This window comes from Drosophila biarmipes, chromosome 3R (assembly GCF_025231255.1).
Source record: "Drosophila biarmipes strain raj3 chromosome 3R, RU_DBia_V1.1, whole genome shotgun sequence".
Classification (NCBI taxonomy): Eukaryota; Metazoa; Arthropoda; class Insecta; order Diptera; family Drosophilidae; genus Drosophila; species Drosophila biarmipes.
The window spans coordinates 32,439,582-32,460,486 of record NC_066616.1 but is presented as its reverse complement, the minus strand read 5'-3'; the positions used below and the strand labels follow the sequence as shown (position 1 = coordinate 32,460,486).

The following is a 20,905-nucleotide window of genomic DNA, read 5'->3' as shown; positions in this document are numbered from 1 at the left end:
AGTCCTCCGGTTATCCAGATACATTTAAATTACATTTTATGTTCCAGATATTTTTGTTAATTTAAGGTCAAAAGTTTAATCTCTTTTAAACCCATTATAGAGCTACAAAAAATATTTGTTCATATGTATTGTTTCAGGGACTTCATCAAATTTTAGCATTTAAATTTGAATAATGCTCGTGCTCTTCCTTTGAACAGCTTAGGGAGTGTGTATTTCAAGCGAGATCCCCCTTCCGCTTATCTCCTGGCATACATTAAACGAAAAAGGAATTGTGTGTTTTGGGTTTTTGATGACGACTTTCGCCGGAAGAGGAAATCAGCCATCGGAAAAGCCCCAAAGGGAGCGGGGAAGGGGCAGGAGTTTCCCCCGACAGATAAGCGAATTCATTTCTCACGCTCGACCAGAGGAGCGAGTGAACCGGGGTGTGGGCCTTGCCCTTGGAACATCCATTGCAGGCACGTAAAATGGATTAGCAGAAAGTTTCCACCATAATTCCTGCACCGACACTCATTTCCCCACCGAAACCTGATTGATGCTCCAGATCCACAGGGCTGCCTTCCTAGAAGGCAAACAAAAGGTTTGGGATCGGGGAATCGGAGTACCGGAGTCCTGGGGTAAGCATATGTCCAGGACCACCTCGTGTGGACAGCTCATTTGACATTTTGATGGATGCCAGGCCATAAAAGGATCTCCACTCCTGCTGTAAGCATTAAATTTTGATTTGATTTTATTACGGCACTCGTAAACATATTATGTGTACATCATACGCACTGTTGGCCAGGCATTTACGTAAGAGCCAGCCAGCCATTCGGATAGACAAAACCACAGGGCCAGCTGAATGTTTATGTGGCTACATATTAAAATTCGCTCTCCAGAATTTGCATAAACCTGTAAGTGTCCTTTTGGCAGAAGTTACGTGCGGCCCAAGGTCTTTCCCTTTGATCCACCTCAAATTGCATTGCCTTCATTAGTGGAGGACTCTCGGGCTGCGGGGGAAAATTGTATTTCCAGCGCTTCCGTAAATCCTCTGGCAGGCCATCAAAGCCTGAAATAAAGTGGGGAAGCCCCTGCATTATTATCAGTGCAGCAGCAGAGGGAAGAACTCACTTTTTTGCATGCCAATCAGGCCAATTTGTAACGTGGCAAATTGAGTTTGAGCCGGCAAGCAGTCTAAGCCCTTTTTCGTGCCTGCAAGGCCGCTTGGCAGCAAGGCAGCCATTAGCTAATTAAGACGCTCCAAGTCGCCTTGGAGCCACCCACGAAATACACACACATTACGGGGACCACAGACAAAGGACTCTCGGAGGCGCCAGCAGAAGGGAAGGCTGCGGCGAGCACAAAACTTCACACATAACAAAAACTTTGGAAAACCGAAGAATAGCTGGAAACGGTAGAAAAACTATATAAAAGTGGGGGAGCCTTTTTTTAACCCCCTCCCTCGCCTAATGAAGGAAATACTCGGAATAGTTGCCAAAGGTTTTTCGCCTGAGGTAGCTTTAAATTGGTTGAGATTTATTTTATATTAACAAAATAAAGAGAAACGTTAAGGATGCCATAAAAAAATGCAAGTCCATTAAGAATATAAAAGAATGAAGTTAAAATTACCAGCAAAAATTATCTATTAAAAATTCTTTAGGAATAATAAATATCTTTTGAAATCTAATAATAATAATACCTTACATTTTTTTAAACTGTACACACATAAACCAAAATTCAGCCTCAAATATTTGAAAACAAATTAAAGACAGCAAACTATAACTCATTCCCGAAAAGCATTCACCCTTTTGCCTGCGATTTTCCAAAGCTAGCTAAAATCAAAGGCAACCACAGCCGGATATTTTTAGTCTTTAATTTTCGCGGAACTGAGAGACAGGCAAAGTTAATTAAAAACCGCTGACTGTCATCGTCGTTTTGCCGTTTTGTCGAGCGCAGTGCGAATGCGTTCGCAAATGATAATTGTTGGCACGAAGCAGGAACTGTGGCACAATGGGTTAATTAAAATATGCCAAGTCATTGTTCACTGAAAGCCGGAGAGAAAATGAAAGGAGAGTGGTGTGAAATCTAGTTAAAAGCCAATTTCAATTTTCTCGCACATACGTGTAGGCCTCCAGGGGTTAATTGTGCAACTGCTAATCAGATAGAAGTGTGTGCAAGAGATCCGCACTGGCGCCTGCTAAAATGTAGTGATGGGTTAAAATCATAGGGGAAAGTTAAAAATATTTTATAAAATTATAAAGTAAAAGTCTAAAAGTATGCAATAAAATATTTTTGATGCGAAATACTTTTTGGAAAATCGTTGCACACTTTTAGACGCCTTATTAAATTAATGTGTTTTAACACAGTAACGTCCTTAATGTGGTACCGTATGTTATGGCACAATAAAGATACAGGTACGATTATTTAGATAGCTCCCATCTCTGCCAGCTTTGCTTATAGTTCATACATTGTGTATGCATCAGTTTTCCCCTGAGTCCTTTTCACTCGGTAAATGTAAAATGCAGACGTGTTCATAAAAAGCTCCACTCCATCGCTTTCCATCCCATCCACATGCCAGAAGTTTTTCAATGTTCATTGATTAGGACGAGGACACACACACAGGACACCGAATCGCAGGGCAATGATGTGTATCAGAGTGTGTACCTAAGTGTAATGCCTGATAATTGAAAACAAGCCGGCAAAGGCCCGTAGAAAGGCAAAGGAGCTGGCAAAGTAGCAACTGCAAGGGGCTCTAGTATCTACATCTCGAGTATCCATCCGTACAGAGAGCGATCCATTGGGGCTCAAAGCGGCTCGAAGCCTTTGCTAATGGAGGAGCTGTGTACACTAAAGTTGTCCTTCGCATCCGGCAGATAGTTTCGCATCGGGCCGAATTCAGAGGTCTTCAGCTAAGCACACGGCAAGGGCAAACAGTAACTGTGATGGGGGTCTCTATCTCCGGACAAATATTTGATTTATTTAAGCAACGACTGATGGGTAATCCGACTGCACCTCAGGGCGAATTTGTGTCTCGTGAAAATGTATCCATGAGATACATTTTTGTGGGGTCTGTAATGTGTTTCTACACTGGAAGGGAATTACTAAAAGATATATTTTTATTAAATACAATTAAGCTTTCGCTTGTTAATAATATTTAATCTTTAAATTACACCACACAACACCAAAGCGGTTGAAAAAACCCTTCGTTAATTGTTGAATTCAATTACAACTCCATTTCGCAATCACTTCTTCATTTCCGGCCACCGGAAGTGACTGTTTAATTAGGCTCACTGTCCGGCAGCCAAAGTGCGTCGTAAAAAACGGATAAATATTTTGCATTTTACCATAAAGTAAGCATTTTTAATTAAATTGATGTGGCCATTTATGGGCGATTTTCAGCCGTTTGATGCACTGCTCTCGTCACGTTTTTCAGCAGCCGCAGCCGCAGCATATTTTGTCATTTCGCCTGACATTTATCACAGCAGCCGGCGCCGCATCCGCAGTATCCGCAGGATCCGCAGCACATCCGCAGCTGGAAAAAAGATTATTGACAAATATCAATTTGATGCACTGCCAGCGTTTTTCGTCTACCAGCAATATGATAAGCAGCATTTTCCTGACGCTGATTGATGGCCCGAAAGCGTTGGTCCAAAAGTGATTTTCTGGCTATTCCCCTCGCCACGCCCACCTATTCGGCACCGCCTTTCTCGGCGCTCCCCAAAAATCACTTTGATTGATGTGCAAACAGAATTATTGCGCTGCATACTTTCAGGCGAGCGCATTAAAGCAGTCTTTTGTTTGCCTAAGCAATTTTATTTTTAAATCGCTAAGTGGTTTGTGTCAATACTTACGGATCACCTATCTTTGAGATACATTCGTAAATATATGTGGGTCGTTAAACAATGGCCGTCTTTGCCTTAGTTCGTCCTGCTCGTTCCTCCACCAAAAAAACTTGACTGCTCGCCATTAAAATCATCTTACCTTTCCTCCCTTTTGCCGTTTCGGGGCGGGTCGCATTAAAAATTCGAATATATTTCGGTTAAACGAGGCAGGTAACATTGACTAAGCAACTAGCAGTTTTATTGCTTACCCAGCGAATTCGGGATACACTGAGCTACATTTAATTAAAAAACAACAAAGTATTTTTATGGCTAAGTATTTTTTAATATTAAGTAAAATATCAGTATATAGCAGTATGCTTCTAGCACTTAATTAATTTTGAAGACAACAATGTTGCCAAGCACTAACGCATTTTAATTTAAGACCCCCGAGATTTAATGCGGCAAGCTCTTGCACACACACCCCGTACAAGATGTGTAATCTTGAGAAATGCCTGTGATTCCATCTTGTGAACACCATCGCCAGCCAGCGAGAGTATTAAAAAGCGAAAGGAAATTTCAATTTACTTTCGAGTCTGCGGCTTTCGCATTACATTTAACTTTTCTCGCCTTATATTTTATTCAAATGGCTCCACATTATTATTTTCCTTTCTGTATTTTGTGTTTGCTTTTCGCCGCCGCTCCGCCGGATAGCTTGAGCTGCTTGAGTGCCTGACATTTTCACATTTTGCTGCCGTTAAAAACGAAATTGCAGAGGAAAAACAACGGCCATTACCCGGGCAGCCCGGCCGCCCCGCTTTTCCAATTTCGGCCAAGTTGAACTTTCCCGGGGAGGGTCAGAAGTTTCCACGGCCATTAGGCGGATCTCGTGTGCAGCTTAATTTGAATAACATTTTCCCAGGTGCTAAGCCGACGTCTAATGAGAGTGTCCCTGTCCTCCGATCGACCAAGTTCTAAGTGAATTTAAACTGAGACCGCAGGGGAAAGTTTAATTGAGTTACTGCGAGAGGGCAGGCCAGCAGCATGGCATTACGCATACGACCCGTTGCATGACCAGGCGGAAAGGCGGAGGCGGCCAAAGTTGCGGCGAACGTCGTTAGTTTTAATAATATTTAAACAAGCCAAACGGAAGCGGACGTCCTTGGGCGGACGTGAATGGCAGTCGGGCCACCACCACATTTGTTTTGGGATCTTAATGAGGAATGACACTCACATTTGCTGGTTGAGTGCACTCGGCTCCGAATCCGATTTGCCACGTGACCGACCTTCGAGCGCCCCAAAATGATACATCCTTTAAGGCTGCATGCCAATCATCGAATCGGGTTAATTAAATTATCCCCGACTCATCGCTGCGCAATTATTGAGAACCCACAGCAATTTACATCGAAATGAAATGAGGGAATTCTATAAATCATTGGGTGGGGGAAAATCGCATTAGGGAAGTTTAACACGCAATCTTAGGAAAATACTTGGCGAATAAAACACAATCTAAAATATTTAATTTATAATCTGGAATGAAGGAATTGGACGGTGAATACTTCTTAACAAATCAATCAATTTTTAGATTGGCCAATAGGCAGACCCCTCAATCAAAGCAACTTGAAATATTAATTATGCAATCTCATTAGGCGATTATTAATTTCGGCCAACTCAGGACTCTTTAAATTTCGCTGCTTTCGCCCCGGGAGGTTTTCGATACTTTCTCGAAACTTTTTGCGCCGCAATAATTCCTTCAAATCTTCTGACCAATCGGCGAAAATAATTTACATAATTAGTGAGAAAGCGGGCGGCGCCTGGCACCCGATGAAAGAGGCGAAAAACGTGAAAATAAATACTGTACATAAATTATGCGAGTGATAAACAAGGGCTTCGCCAAATGTGTTAATTTGCAACTTTCGAAATTAATGCATACACATATAAATGAATTTCTGTTTGCCCTCGGCCATCTTATTTTCCGGCCATTTTTGGCACGGTTTTTTGGTTTTCTTCTCCTCTAATACCCATTTGCTTTTTATTTTGTTTTCCCTTCCTGTTTGCGCTTCAATTAACAACAACTTGTTACAGGCGCAAATTGAACTTAAGCTTCCAAATTTAAATAAATAAAATAAATGCCGTGCTAAATAAAATTCAAAAGAGGCAGGCAAATAAAAAACAACGCGTTCGGGGCTGGGTGTGATTTTCATTTTGTTTCAAATGGTTTTGCCAGGCGAAAAACGAGCTGAAGTACCCGTTTGCTGGACGGGTGTTAATTTCGTTGGAATTTATTTTGGTTTTACAGCGGTTACAGGTGCCACACGGCCCGGGTGTAGACACCAAAAACCAAATGTGAGCAGCAGAGTGTGGGAATCTGTCACAGGCCCCGCCCAAGCGGAGCGAGTTTTCACCCTGCCGGGTTATTTGAAATTGGCCAGTTTTCGTTGCCTTGTTTCCAGGAAAATCTGGTATTAATTCCAATTACTGGCCAACTGAAAATTGATACAAATTTGGTTTGCTTACCTTTGGTTTGCTTTTCTCCTGGCTACTATTTCTGTGTTAACTGCATAGTCGTTTCAAATATTTATTTTTCCTAAGACTTAAATAAATTTACAAAATTTGCATCTTTAGCATTTACGTTTTATTTAATACCCTTTGTATTATATTGTTTAATTTACTTCGACTAACTTTAATAATATTGCTCGTACATTTCCGTATACTCTCTTTGCCAATTCTAGGAAATACGTTCTTACATTTACAAATATAACTACTAGTTTATATTGCTTCCAATTAGCTATGAACTCGGTATTCTGGACATCTCACAAACGTTTTCGGCCATTTCCATTTAGATTGCATGGCCATTGCTTATTCTTCGATTCCTGCTGGATTGCATATTGATGGGGAGAGGAATAATGCAGCCATAAACGAAATCGCAGCGATTAGCTTAAATTGCAGGGAATCTTCAAAAAGACCCTCGAGCCAAAAACACACACATGCACAGGCACCCACTCACACAGACATTGCACAGACAATAAACCAATAAACGAAAGCCATCTAAGTGACCCGTAAAGAGGGGAGGAAACGGAAGTGCAGGGGGTGGTACACTGGGAAAATAGCAGTTCATCCTGCCTTCTTACTAGCGCAAAGTAGGATAATAGTATAATACCAAACCCTAAGTTTCTTCTCTACTGGATATGGGATACATATTTAATTAAATATTCGAATGGCCTAATAAGAGTTAGGATTACAGTATTTTCAGTAAATTAATTTACCTTTAAAAACAATAAAAATAACAATTTTGAATATGCAAAATGAATTGCTATTTTTGGGGTTCAGTTTTGAATCAGTATGAAATGTAGTTATTTCAATGCTATTCTCATTGAAAACATTAAGTAGGGGGACTAAGAGGTTTTGCCACAAATAATTGTAGAGTTCTTACATACTTCTGTACAAAATGGGAATACCAGAGTAACCACTCCTTTCTTGCAGTGCCGGACAACAAATGTGCAAATGAAGTAGCTTAGGGATTGACATAAGTGTAAGTGCCCCACAGATGATGCTGCGATGGATTCTGGTGCTGCTCCTGCTGCTGGGACTGCAGCTCCGGCTGCTGCGGAGCGGGGTCACCCAGCGTGGGGGTCAGGGAGGCACTGGCATACGCTTGCTGGGGGCCAAAGTTCGGGGTCTGCTGGCTCGAGGCTGCCGGGGAGTAGCCCAAGTGGTCGTAGTACTCCACCACCGGTTGCTGCGAGCTGGCGCTGGAGCAGGCCGAGGAGAGCGAGGCGGAGGAGTTCAAAGGCGGCGAGTGGTGCAGCGGCGTGTGGGGCTGCGGATGGGGGTGGTGGTGCAGCTGCTGGTGGAGCGGGTGGTGGTGCTGCGTCATGGGCAGCATTTGATCCATGAGATACTGGTCAATTTCCTTGGGATCGATGTCGGTGGCTGCCGCCGCTGCTGTTGGCTTGTAATTTAAGGCTCCACTGGCCTGTGACGCCGCCTGCTCCTCGAACTGCCCCCCGTTTGCGGGGTACGAGTAGCCGGGGTAGTTCACCCGACTGGCCGCATAGCCGCCCACATACCCATTCATGCTCTCCAGGAAGTCCATTTCCTGGCCCCCGCCCACCGCCGCCGCCTGCCCCTGGTAGTTGACCTCACCTAGGGCCACATACTCCCGGCCAGCCTCGAGCAGCACTCCATAATCATGGCCAGCATTGCCGACTGGCTCGCTTAGCTGGCGCAGCAGGAGACTGGGGTTATTCCCAGCTGCTGCTGCCGCGGACTTCGCTCCCGAGGAGGCTCCACTGTAGGGCGTGGCCGGGGGCGTCAGGGAGGACAGCGAGCTGGTGGTGGAGCAGGGCGAGTCCAATCCAGCCTCGATGAGTCCCTGCTCCATCAAACTGGCCGCACAGGCACTGTTCAGGGATTTCATGAAGGCCTCATTACTGAAGACATCCGACGAGGAGGAGCCCGTGCCTATATTGGAATTCGGGAGGGTCGAGGGGCAGCCTGCCAGGCCAGCTGCATTTGATTTTCCAGCCCGCCGCTGGCCATTTGGGTTGCTGCTCCTCGGCTTCCCGGAGTGTCCCGGATTGGCGGACAAAGCCATTTCTGGTCCCGGGGATCCCGATCCCCCCTCTCCGGCCTGCTGGCTGGGCACTGTGCGCGCCTTTTTGCGCCGGGGCTGGTACTTGTAGTCCGGGTGCTCCTGCTTGTGCGTCATCCGGAGCTTCTCGGCGAACTCCATGAAGGGCTTCTTGTCACTATCCTTTAGGTTTCTGCAGGCGGAAGAGGGGAAATAGTATCAATGGGGCACCAAAGGAAATGTAAGATAATTGTGGAATCTACTTCAGGGCTTGTAAAATTGTACACTTCGCAAAAACTTAAAGGAATACAAATATTAGAGCCCTCCTTGGTGAAAATCCCTCCGAGATTAGTAAACAAAATATTTGTAGTATTCGTAATAAATATGTACTTTCCTACAAATCTATGCCAAACTGCCCTTAAAAACCCCCAATTAAAACTAATAAAATTTCTTTCGGAATCGCTTGGCAAATCAATCAGTTAAGTTGATTCCAGCTACTTAAATGCAAATCGGAAATGCGTCAATTAAATGATACATGTGCAATTGCGTGATTTACTAGTTTCTACCCCTCCAAAAAGCTTCAAATCCGCCGCAGATCTTCATCTCCATGATTAATGCAAACTGTCAGGCCAAAGGCGATCTGCGACGCAGCGGCGTCGTCTTCACATATTCTTTGTAATAAAATATGTCCAGTTCGAAATTAAAATTTCACAGTTCAGTGGGTCGGGCGACTAGCGATAGGGAGTGGAGTCTTCGGGTGATAAGAAGGCGAAGCATCCGCCTTAACTAATTGGGAATGTGGCCCATAAATAAACCCTGTTTAATTGACTGTCACTGCGCGTATTTCCCTTTGCGATTCACAGAAGTCTTAAAAAGAACGCATTGGAGAATAAGTATAATTAGGCTTTTCCTTGTACCAAGTAATTTTGTTAAGCCAAGAGAGTTTAGCTAGTAAATCAGCAGTAGAATTGTGCAACAGGTGAGCCCAACGTATTTATGCCAGCTTCCCAGATATTCATCTGACTTTATTTGCTGAGCTCGGTGGGTTTTCCTGGGAGTGGCTGATATTATTTCCCCGGCACCCTGAGACTGTCTGCTGATGCAATTCCTGTCTCGTCGAAAAGCCCTTAACCAAACTCGGAGGGACTCCCCGCCCGCTCCGGATGCCTCCTTTGTCTGGCCCGAAGTGGAGCTTATAAAAGACACTTTTCAAGTGGTCCATGCCCCAGCGTTTACGCAGCCAGAGACGTGTCTCTGTTTTCTTGCCGCTCTCTATTTCTGCCCCACTTCGAGTGGTGTACATACAGCACCTACATCTACAAGGGACTGGTACTCACTTCCACAGCTTGCCCAGCGATTTGCTCAGCTCCGAGTTCTGCAGATGCGGATACTGCTTGGACATGACCCGTCGGGCTGCCTGGGCCCAGACCATGAAGGCGTTCATGGGGCGCTTGATGTGCTCCTTCTTGCGGTCGGTGGGCGCCCTGAAAAGATCAGAAATAAGTACGAAAGTCAGTCGGGAGCGGCAGTGACTTGCTGGCCGGGCAAATAAGTTTCATTAATGGCAACGACGTCGCAGACCGAAAAACGGCACAACAACGCTAATGTCAAACTGAAATTTGCAATTAAAACTTTTATTTGCCGTGGTGAATAGAGAGAAGAAATGCCAGCGAGGCCGGGGACCAAAAACTTCATGAAGTGCAGTCAAAAGCGTATTTTTCAAGAATCATAAGCCAGGGGCAGTGAAAAAGTGAAGTGCAAACAAAAGCAATCAGCAAAATCGTGCAACATTCCGGAGAAGTGGGCTTCTCCTCGTTGGGTAAAAATCTATTTCAGCTTTGTATGCGAAAAAGCACTGGGAATCCTTTAAGTGCCTGCCACAGCTCCTGACTTCGCATGAAGTGTGCAGCGAATATCCTCATCCAAGTCCATCCATTTGTCTTTCCCGGGACTTTCAGGTAATTCCATTGACAGAACGATACAACCTCGTTCAAATAGAACCGACGGGTCTCTATTGTATTATGGTATCGCATACACAAAATAGAATATGTTTACACGAAGAAAAATATAGAGATCTTACGTAAGGTTACTAAATAATAATAATAACATGGTTCTTTCTAACTTATTTTATTCCAAGCCACAGTATTTCGTATTAAAACACACTCTTTTGACCCACATACGTTGTATTTATTTCTGGAAAATATATTTATTTACCTTAGCATATTTTTATATTTTTTCCAGTGGCGACTGCCTCTCTAACCCACATTGTTTTACCTATGCATTCATTTTTATTTAGCATGTCGAGCACCGAGAAATACAACGAAGACAGAGATTCAATCAAAGAGATAGGCCTTCGAAGGGGGCGGAACACTATGGCTCAGTGCCCGAGATTTCCCCTTGGCTTGCCCACCTTTCAGGAGCCTCCTATATTGAATTATTTATCCTAAGTAAACATGATCAGGGCAAGAGATTTGTTGGGTAAATCTTTCAATTGAGTTGGGTGTGCGTGTGCTAATGCCTCTGTGGGCGAGTTTATTCGATATGCCTGGCTGCATTCTGGCCTGGCCGGAAAAATGGGAGAGACTGTTTTCAATCAGAGCAATCAATAAGCAGGTGTTCTAGGGGGATTCCTCCGGGTCCTAGCACTGAACTTGAAACCAATCTCAAGGAAACATATAAAACACAAAAAGTGGTCAGCATCTGCACTTATATATGAGCCTAATGGTTGCAAGTGGATTTATGGGATGATAAGAAATTCATGTAAGAAGATATTTTGGCAAATACTTAAAATCAATCAATAAATATATTCAACCAGTAAACTAATTTTTCCATTCTGTTCAATTAATTGTATAATTTCAAATAAAAATAATTTCAATAAAAATGTAATCTGTGGATAAAAAACTTTGATAAATCAGAAAAATTCTCCTTTAATATTGTATACGTAACAAGTTACGGTTCGCTTTCTATTTAAAAATGGTTTATTAAAATAGCATTTAAATGTCAAACTGAAAATCCACAACGTACTATTATATTTTAAAATTGGGAACTTTTTACAATGAGTCTTGTCATGTGGAGCGAAAATTGCCTATAAATTTCAAGATTGTTTAAAATGTCTTTAAACCTGAGTTATTTGTTCCAGCTTCTTGTATTTATATATTTATTTGCTGAGGTGAGTGAGAGTTTATTTTACTTACATTACTGAATAATCGGATTTATTATTTACCAACGTCAAATGCAAAAGTTACGCAAAAGAACTGTTACTAAAGTGAAAGTTACTAAAGTGAAAGTAAGAAACTGCCACTAAGGACTTGTAATTATTTTTTAAAATCGTTTTTTATTTAGTTTAATTTAGCATTGTTTAAAAGAAACAATGGCTATTCATGTACAACATCACTGTTGATGCGTGCAGATTCTTAAAAAATCGGAAATCCAATCCTGTGGTAAACTATTGATTCGAGTTTGGTCAAGGCTATTCAAACATAAATGGCACTTGTCCGATCTACGTAAGTTTATTTTTCTCGTCATTGTAAATTGATCAAGCTTAAATTTGTCTTTACCCACAGAACGATATAATAATCGAGAAACTTCCCATTGAATTCATAAACAATCGGGTCACAAAATTACTGCCCTTCTCTGAAGGCGATTATCTGTTGGGAACAAACTGGATTGCTTATGATGTTTATAAAGCCGTGGCTAAATTTTACGGCACTCTGTTTTGAATTAACTGTCTTAATTTGGAATTCGATATAATTTTTGTATATTCAACAGTTGGGGAGAAGGCGATAAGGCAATGGAATAAAATAAAGGATTTAATTTCCCTGGGTTGTGCGAAAATAAATCAATATTTAACGTTTCCCTTTTAAATTTTTAAGCCGCTTTTCGCCTGGGCTTAATTACAAGTTCGGCCGAGCTTATTAAGCGATTAAAAACGCGACCGGAGGCCAAACGGACAGCGTCTTGGGGTTTGTTATCTGTCTTTTGGTATCGTCGGCGTCGTGACCCCGCCCCTGCCACCCCCCTCGCCGCCCGCCCTGCACCCTATATAACCGCCCTCCCCCACCGATTCAAAAGTATCTGCGGTATATATATGCAACTCTCACGCTTGACAGCACGCTAATCAGAATCAAGTGATGTTCGTTTTGCTGCACTCAGTTCTTGGGACTTGGGAGGTGCAGTATTCCCAGGCCTGCACTAGGAGAAATCCTGGGCTAGTTTGAGAATTATTAATTTTATTTTAAATTTATCAAGGGAAAAGAAAGAAACAAGCTGTGACAAATATCTTCTTATTCTTAATATTCCTGTTCATTGTAAAATATTTTCCTAAAGATGAATATATTAAACGAAACGAATTATTGAAAAAAATGGTTGCATTTGTAGATATATATAATACATATTAGGCAAAATATTTTTGGAATCCTTTTACTTAAAAAAAACCAAGATTATCTCATATCAATATTAGAAACACATCTTAACCTTCAGGATACCAAATCAGGACTTTGTATACCCCGTGAAGTGATATATTCAAAGATCTCCGCGACTTACACGTTTTTCCTCGTGCACCCTGGAACCCCCAGAGATATATGTATAGCAGATCCCCGGGCACTTGGCAACTCAAGCACGTCTTCATTATTTGCTGCTGTTGTTGCATTCGGAGATGCGCAAATCTCATTAAGTGATATCTTCAAGTGGCCGTTAGCTCATGGGCAAATATGAGAAATGAGCGGAGACTGCAGGAATTTTGAATTTGCAGCTTTCCATTTTTCGCATATGCCAGAGATACAAAGATGCGGAGATGTGGGATACACTTTGGCTTTTGTTGCGCGTCTTTTATCAGCAATGGGCCATTTGCCGCTTTTGTTATTAAATTTTACGATGGCGAGGGAGGCGGAGAGGGGCATCCCAAATATTTACAGCCCTAACACGAAGCTGTAAACATGGCACGAAAATTCCCATTTCCATTTCCATGCCCATTTTCATTTCCAATTTGTAAGCGCATGTCAAAAAGTGGGGACAAACGCGCCTAATTAGCGGCGGAGACGTCTCAGCGATTTTCACAAGTTCACAAATATGAAATGTATCTAGCAGATACAGCGCGTGTAAACAAATTGCAGGCGTCGTTGTTTCTTGTATTTTTGTATTTTTCGTTTTCATTTTCTTGTTTGCCCAGGCAGTGCCCACATTTTCCCACGCAGCCGCCGCTCTTTTTACGGCATGTTGTCAAACAAATTTAAAATGCATCCAACGGATGCAGTCGCCTGTTTGCTCTGCGGTCGGCTGGCCTTTCTTCTTTTATGTTTTCGGTCTGTAGACCTCGAAGTTCGCCCGAAAAGGTGGTCAAACACCAAGGAGCCCTGATAAGGTGATAAGGTGGCAGTACTGCCCCTTTCCTACCACAATCTGGGGGATCTGCTACCGTGAGATTGCATCTGAGTTTGCTCAGCCTTTGTGGCTGTTATTTGTCAGCTGCACTGGGAAAATGGTATCAGACACAGCGAAATGATTAAAATAAATACAGAATATTTAAGTAAATACTTGTCACCTCTTAGGTGTTTAATTTAAATGAGAAACTGATCAAAGAGAGACCCCTGAAGCTAATTTGGCTTTTGAGATACATTGGTGGAATATTTAACCAGTTATACCCACATTTAATTCTGCTCGATCTCAACTTACAATTTATTTAAGCTTAATGACTTTTCCATATCCAACTTTGTAGCTTTAATGCTTTGCAAATAGAAAACTCAAATTAAATTTTATATTTGCAGCTAATGACCCTAATTACCGCTTTGTAACAATCATAATTCGATCGAAAGGTTAATCGCGTGGAAAGCAGACAGCCAAAAATGTAAATCAATTTTATTTCATTGTTCAGTTCGACTTCGACGGCTTGAAATGTCTAGCAAAGAGGGCCTCATTTTCCAGCTTATAACGATTCTATTTTTTGTCGCTGGGGTCAGCGTGGTTTCTTTTAAAAATTCAATTATTATATATGAGATTTTTCCAGATAACTTCTAGGTTCGATTTTACCAACGTCAAATGCACGAGCTTGGATAAGGAGTTTGGGGACTTCGATCACTGTTACCTGAAGTCCGTGAATCGAAGCTACAAATACGTTTCTGTGAAGTTTAACCTGCTTCAAACTCCAGTGACTAAAATGAAGGTAAGGTGCAATGAGTGTGAACTTTGATACTTTTTATGTTCCATGGATTTAAGGTAAATTTGGCCATGTTCAAACGATTTAATGGCTACAGACCATTTATGTACAATGTGACTGTGGACGCCTGCAGATTCCTCAAAAACCGAAAATCAAGTCCCGTCATCAACTTCTGGTTTAACATTATTCAAAACTACTCGAATGTTAACCACTATTGTCCCTTTGATGTGAGTGGTAACCAGAGAACTATGTACCTATAACGTCAGCCTCTTATTTCTAGCATGATATAGAGTTACTTAAGCTTCCGGTGGAAACCGTGTACTTCCAAGTCACGGATGTGCTGCCCTTTCCCGAGGGAGATTACCTTATCGAGACCACTTGGATTGCCTATGATGTAAAGAGGGTGATGCTTAAATTCTATGGCACCCTTTCCTAATTTGATCTGTACGTTTTTATTCCTGCTTGTAAGGATTTGCTTCTTATAAAAAAGTTAATATAAAATACACGCTTACATTTTGTTCTCAGTGCTCTTGAAGAAGTTTGTGTGGTTCTGGTAACAAGATAAACATCTCGTTATTGGCCGCTCTCCTTGGGTCAGGGATCAATGGGAATGGTCGACTTATTGGAAACTTATCGGACTGAAGCATCCACACATGGCGACCTCTCGAGATGCGGCCTTTTGAGCCTGCCCTGTCGATTTAAGCCGCCTCTCGGCCACTTCATCTCGATCCCATTCTCTGTTATCATTTCATTTGGCCACGTCCTCAGCCATTTCCCACCACTCTCATTTTCATTTTCGCTTTCTTGTTTTTTTCAATTTCCAAGTCAATTTATTTTTACAGCGCACTGCGCCGCACTCGAGGAGAGTGACAGAGAGTTCGGGGACTCCCCTGCTCCCCTGCTCCCCTGCTCCACTGACCAACTAGGAGCAACTCGATAGGCGTGAAAGGATCCGGGAAAAAGGGGCGTGGCGGCCGGGGATGGGAACGCAATGAAGAGCGACAGTTTAAGTGGCGTAGAGGAACGAGCCCTGCATCATTCTGGTTTTGTGGGCGGCCTTCTTTTTTGGTGTTGTGGGTGCTCCGGTGGGTGGCTGCAGCTACAATCAATGCTGTCAGCTGGATACGTGTCCCTGACATTTGATGATTGTCGTGTAGTAACCCAGAATGAAGCCCTTAAGGGAAAGGCACTACACAGGCAGGACACTCTCTAAATATGCTCAAGATATATAAACCATTCCACTAAAAGATCTAGTAGAGGTTATCATTAATACTCTTTACATTTACTCTGCTCAAAGAAGTTGTTTGGTTTTTTATGACTCATTCCTTATAAAGGAAACACCCAATCAAAGTGGTAAAAGTAAATATGCAAATCTATTAACTGATAACTTGTTTGGACGAATTTGTAAACTGGCTTTAAGTCGCCGAATGACTCACCTCTAATCAAAGCCAGTCGCCAAAGAATTGTTAAATATTTAAAGTCCAGCCCCTTGAGTTCGTGCGAATTTGCATGATTCACCGAAGTCAGCGCCAAGTATTATTTATTACCTCCCGCCCAGCAATGTTTGCCTGCTTTCTAGTGTAACGCGCAATCTCGGGAAAAAGGAAAAGTTCGCTATGAATTTTCACACCTATTCTGCCGCTGGCGATTTTCCCGTCCGTCCATCGGGTATTTCTGGGCGGCATTTCCGGTAGACTCTGGCATCCGAGGAGTAATCGCGTGGGCGCACACCCTCCGTGGAAACCGCGGCCGCGGGCGGGGATTCCCCCAGGAAAGCGAAAGGATACAGGATGGGCAATCGGAGCGGCGCTGAGCCATTGAACCCTTTTTGAAAGGCATATCGAGCGGATTTGCGCCGAAATGTGCGAGTACTTCGGCTAAAAGCTTATGGCCGGATCAAATGCGCCCTCTATTTTATGCGCCAATGTCGCCTAATATTTGGCAAAATTCCCCGAGCTCAGCAGAATACGAAAGGTTAACTAAACGTTGGCATACCCTAAGATATTGTATCTACATACATGAATTACAATAACAGGCTCTCTTCAATTATACAATTATTTTAAATTTATTCAAGGATATATTTTATAATATTTATATGTCTCTTAAAAAATGATTTAATCATCAGTTAAGGAAAAAAACTGTTACCGAATGAAGTTTATTTAACTTATATACCCCTTATAATCGAAGCCCCTCCGCAAATATGGAAAAACGGAGCTCATCAAATCGATGTTCCACTTCATTTCCGTCCCCATCTCCGTCCCCACTGTACAGATTTTTTGGCCCTAATCGCGGAATCCTTTGAGCCTCGCTGGCTTTGGCTCACATCGTTCCGCGACTTGGCTTACTTGCACTTTGGCTGGCTGGCTGGGAAGAGCTCTTTCGGCCATTGTCGCGCTCACCTGGTCATAAAATGGGCCCAGCGATGGGACTACAGAACGACGACAACACCTCGGGGAGCTGAGCTCCCGTGTTTTGTAAATTCCTGTTACTGCAACAAAAATATGCAAACGAAAGTCTGGGCTGAAAACTTTTTGGCCAGCATTTGCGGCTGTGGGCGGCAACAAAAAAGCAGCGGCATCAGCAGCAACAAAATCAATATTTGCCTTGTAAGCCGCACGTGTATCTGTTCTTGTTGTTGCCGCTGCACAAACTTTTACCGGCCACCAAAAGCTGAGGTTGCTGCTCCCCAGGGCGGGCTTTCGGGGGCGGGCACTGCCAACATATGGGGGTTTTGCCCACATGGGGTGGAGCAACAGCTAGGAACATGTCGGCGGCCAAGAGTTCCGGAACCCTTACACGGTGGAACTAAACCATAGTCTTTGAAAGGGTTCAAGAACTCCTTAAAATATTTAATAAAAAAAAAAATCTCAACCTGTGATATTACATTAGCCACAAATCTAACGTTGAGATTTAACAACTAGAAGTGCCTTTACAAGAACAAGGATAATGAATATTAATTTAAATTTAAATTTTGTTTGTTTATTATCACTATCATATGATAAATCGTGTGTTCCTAAATGACTATTTATAAGCATTTTGTTACTATGATATCTTTTTCACTCTCTAAATACCCAAACGGTCGCATTGGCTCTAAGATAGTATCTAGAACCTTTATGCCCCTCGAAGTATGGCTCTGGCTGGCCCACTGTTGGCCCGCTGATGGGCTGATGTGGCTGGGGCCTCCGGTGGGGCCCCTCCTTCGGGAAGTGGGAGAGTGTTTGGTTAGGCTGGCCGAGATGACTTGTTGGGGCCATGTAAATTGACTCGTCGCAGCGCCGAAAGAAGAACTAACGGGCGGAACGAGCTCTGGGAATGGGAGCCGAGGAGCAGCGCTACCCACCTGGTGGTGGAGTACCTACACACATGATAACACCTCGGGCCGGACACCAGATAAGCCCTGAAATATTTATAGGGTCGCCAAAGTCCTACCCGAAGTTGCGCTCCTCCGCCTGGGGCTCCCTCCTCCGGATCGAAGACCCCCTATCTAATCGAGCCAAGTAAATAGAGCATGGCGCATAAGAGGGGTTCGCACATGGTGTCTGTATTATTTAATAACAAACCCGAACCCTCCCATGGGTGATACCTCGTATAAGGTATCGCGCGACGCCGATCGTCGGACTGTTCAAGTGGCTTCCCAGCACTTTGTTGCTGGTCTTGGGTAACAAACTCTCAAGTGATTCACGCGAAGCACATTTAACCAAATCAAACAGCAATATAATGTTTGCGGTCCCCTTCGCCGAAAAGAGGATCATAAAAAATTAGCAAAGGAAGCCTCGAAATGTTAGATTTAGGCGATACTTGCTGTGCGCTTCCTCTGATTGTTAAAATTTATGTCTTCAATTGTAATAAATAAACAGGTTAAAGTAAAGAAACTATTTATTTTTTTCAGGTTCGTATAATATTCTTAAATTTCATTAAACAGTTCCTAACTTTAAAGACCTTTTTAAAAACCGCATGTAAAGCGAACTGCCAACAAAAAGCGAGAAGGGAAAGCAATTCAGCATCAATTTCTGCTGTCAATCAGCGCAAACAGTGAAGCAATTAAGCGTATCTGCCACCACCGCTTACATTTTTTCACCATTTAAAAGATTTAATTTGGAAGGTGACAGGAGTACCTGGCAATCGGTGAGCTGAGCGGGGACTCGGGGAGGCGATGTGCATTTAAGCGATTTTAAGTGGAAATAAACAAGGCTCATAAAGCGCAAGGTAAACAATTTCCACAGGGGCGGCGGGGCTCGAAGGGTTGCTGGGGGTTGGTGGGGGTTGGTGGGGTGGAGGTACCCCACGGCGGATAGATAAAGGAGAGGAAACGGCGCCCATATCCTTGTGCAAACACACACGTGCTCTTGACAGCGCTTTCTGCGCATTTCGCAATGAGGGGAACTGTGCCCAAGGATGTTTGTCCCTGGACAGCTGAGAAGCAGACACTGGGGGAAACGAGATCGTAAATCAATAACCTACGAGTTTTCTTCAAGATGTCACCCAGAACAAGACCCTTTTTTACTACAGAAGGTTTTGTTAAAATATATTGAAACTCAAAAAATCTTAAGAATTCCCCAAAATGTATCTTAAAGATACTGCAGCGTTCTCATATCTTTTTCAGGTTTATTTTTATATTATTTTCCTTGTTTCTGACTTCTGTTTATTCTGATCTATACTTTAAATTTAAAATTATTTTCAGAGTGTAACCTCTGCCCGGTGATAAGCGACGTCGTCGACATAGAGAACAAAGCGAGCAGCGGCGGCCGCAAACCCAGATAAGACTGGGAGCCCTGCTGGTAGACCGGAGGTGGGAGCCCGCATTCGCTAATTGCCGGTCAAACAGGGAGATGGAGCTGCCGAGGATCTGGGGAATCTGGAGTCTGAGGGATCGGAAAGATCAGCCGCGGCTGCCACTCGGCTTTCTCACGACCCACGGCACTGCGAGAGTACTCCGAAATACGGAGCCCCCGGACGACATCTTGTCAAGTGTCAACTCCCGGTTCGCTTGAGTTAAGATCTGCTGCGGCTGGGACCCCTCGCCGCCGAAGACCCCTCCCCCACCCCGTTAGCAGTTAGCGTCTTTACGCTAAAAACATATTTATTCGCTTTTTATGCCTGAATTGATTTGTCGTCGTCGTCTTCATCTCGAACATTTTGTTCCACTCCGCAAGACACGTTTATTGAGGCCCGTATTTTGTATCTTTGTATCTGGTGGCTTGTTACTGCCCTTCCTATTGCTGCTGCCTTTGGCCAATTTGTTGTTGCCGTGGTTTGTTTGTCTAATACGTGTGAATGTGCAAATTCATTTATATTTACATATGCCGGCAGATTCCCAATCGTTTTCCCTTCTTCCTCCAATGGCAATTTTTCTCATTTTTCTCCCTTTGCGGTTCGCCAAGCTTGTTTATCCAGTTAAATAAAAGGAAGCCCCCGTATGTGCATATACGCCTGGAAATTGTGTTAATCAGCGAGCCCATCGGAGGCTGGTTAGTCATTCATGGGTTATTGGTGGCTCGGGCCCCAGTGGGCACTCAATCTGCTCACCGCGAGATGGGATGCGAGTTTTGGGCGTACTAGAAATTGAAGCCCTTAAAGAGAATCTAAAACTGTTACTCCTTTATTTAAAATAGAATTTGTAAAGCAATTTTTAGTTATTACAAACATTTTTTCATATTTCTAAAATATAAAACCAAGGGAGAATATTTTTTAGCAAGTTCTTTAAGAACCAACTAGTCTGTCTAAACAGAAGCATATATCAACGCTTTAATAATCACGATAAGACGGTGGGATACATCCGATCGAGGGTTTTCCTCGATCTCCAAAAAGGACTTACTTGGCCGATGCCTGAACCAGGTTCCAGTCGTAGCCCTCGAGCACCTTCATCACCGCGGTGGTGATGCGCTCGTCCTCCTTGCGGCCACCCTGTCCCTGGGCCTTCTTCTGCTCGGCTTTCAGGGCATAGTTGGCGAGGACGAGGGTTTCCACCGGCTTGGCTCGCTCCTTGGAACAGTTGGAGCTGGCGCTTTCGCTCATTTTCAAGGGCACTTTACTGAGTTCTCCAACCTGGAAGTTCGACCACTGTCATGTAACTATCCGAGTCACAAAATCACTCTTTTATCCTTCGGGTTCGCCCACGCAGATCTCGGGAATTTCAATGGGGCTTGCGACACGGCTAAACTCTGGACGCGACGCGGTTGACGAGCAAACTGCGACTGATCTTGGGGATCGCCGGGCCGCTTCCCCAAGACGAGCTCGGCAGTCGTCGGATCCGAGACGATCGTGGCGATAAGCTGGAGACGGTGGTTGGTTGGATCGTTAGCTGAGACTTGGGGGTGGTGGGGCCCCTGGGGCGGAGGGACAGTAGTACGCGGCGGGGGCGAACATAAAAATCGCGGCGGTACGCGT

At 43.6% G+C, this 20,905-nt stretch overlaps 2 protein-coding genes and 1 long non-coding RNA gene across 3 annotated transcripts; 2 read left to right on the top strand and 1 right to left on the bottom strand.

Annotated features, from left to right (window-relative positions):
- Positions 1-6,447: 6,447 nt before the first annotated feature.
- LOC108025103 (transcription factor SOX-10) lies at positions 6,448-20,691 on the bottom strand. The gene is made up of 3 exons (XM_017095367.3): positions 20,334-20,691; positions 9,705-9,851; positions 6,448-8,560 (listed from the first exon to the last, which is right to left on the bottom strand). The coding sequence occupies exons 1-3, from the start codon at positions 20,531-20,533 to the stop codon at positions 7,309-7,311; spliced, it is 1,599 nt and encodes a 532-aa protein (XP_016950856.1). The 5' UTR covers positions 20,534-20,691; the 3' UTR covers positions 6,448-7,308.
- Positions 11,387-12,273, top strand: LOC127011595 (uncharacterized). The gene is made up of 4 exons (XR_007764708.1): positions 11,387-11,536; positions 11,609-11,653; positions 11,710-11,870; positions 11,931-12,273. It is a non-coding gene; the product is annotated as an uncharacterized LOC127011595 (long non-coding RNA).
- LOC108024997 (uncharacterized) lies at positions 14,354-14,954 on the top strand. The gene is made up of 3 exons (XM_017095253.1): positions 14,354-14,524; positions 14,578-14,745; positions 14,799-14,954. The coding sequence occupies exons 1-3, from the start codon at positions 14,354-14,356 to the stop codon at positions 14,952-14,954; spliced, it is 495 nt and encodes a 164-aa protein (XP_016950742.1).
- Positions 20,692-20,905: the final 214 nt, after the last annotated feature.

What these genes read in the sequence shown, in the direction of transcription:
- LOC108024997 (XM_017095253.1), top strand. Translation starts at nt 14,354, where the DNA reads ATGAGATTTTTCCAGATAACTTCTAGGTTCGATTTTACCAACGTCAAA. An exon ending in CTCCAGTGACTAAAATGAAG is followed by an intron (nt 14,525 to 14,577) that starts GTAAGGTGCAAT and finishes CATGGATTTAAG; the next exon opens with GTAAATTTGGCCATGTTCAA. An exon ending in ACCACTATTGTCCCTTTGAT is followed by an intron (nt 14,746 to 14,798) that starts GTGAGTGGTAAC and finishes TCTTATTTCTAG; the next exon opens with CATGATATAGAGTTACTTAA.
- LOC108025103 (XM_017095367.3), bottom strand. Translation starts at nt 20,533, where the DNA reads ATGAGCGAAAGCGCCAGCTCCAACTGTTCCAAGGAGCGAGCCAAGCCG. An exon ending in CTGGTTCAGGCATCGGCCAA is followed by an intron (nt 9,852 to 20,333) that starts GTAAGTCCTTTT and finishes TGATCTTTTCAG; the next exon opens with GGCGCCCACCGACCGCAAGA. An exon ending in TCGCTGGGCAAGCTGTGGAA is followed by an intron (nt 8,561 to 9,704) that starts GTGAGTACCAGT and finishes TTCCGCCTGCAG; the next exon opens with AAACCTAAAGGATAGTGACA.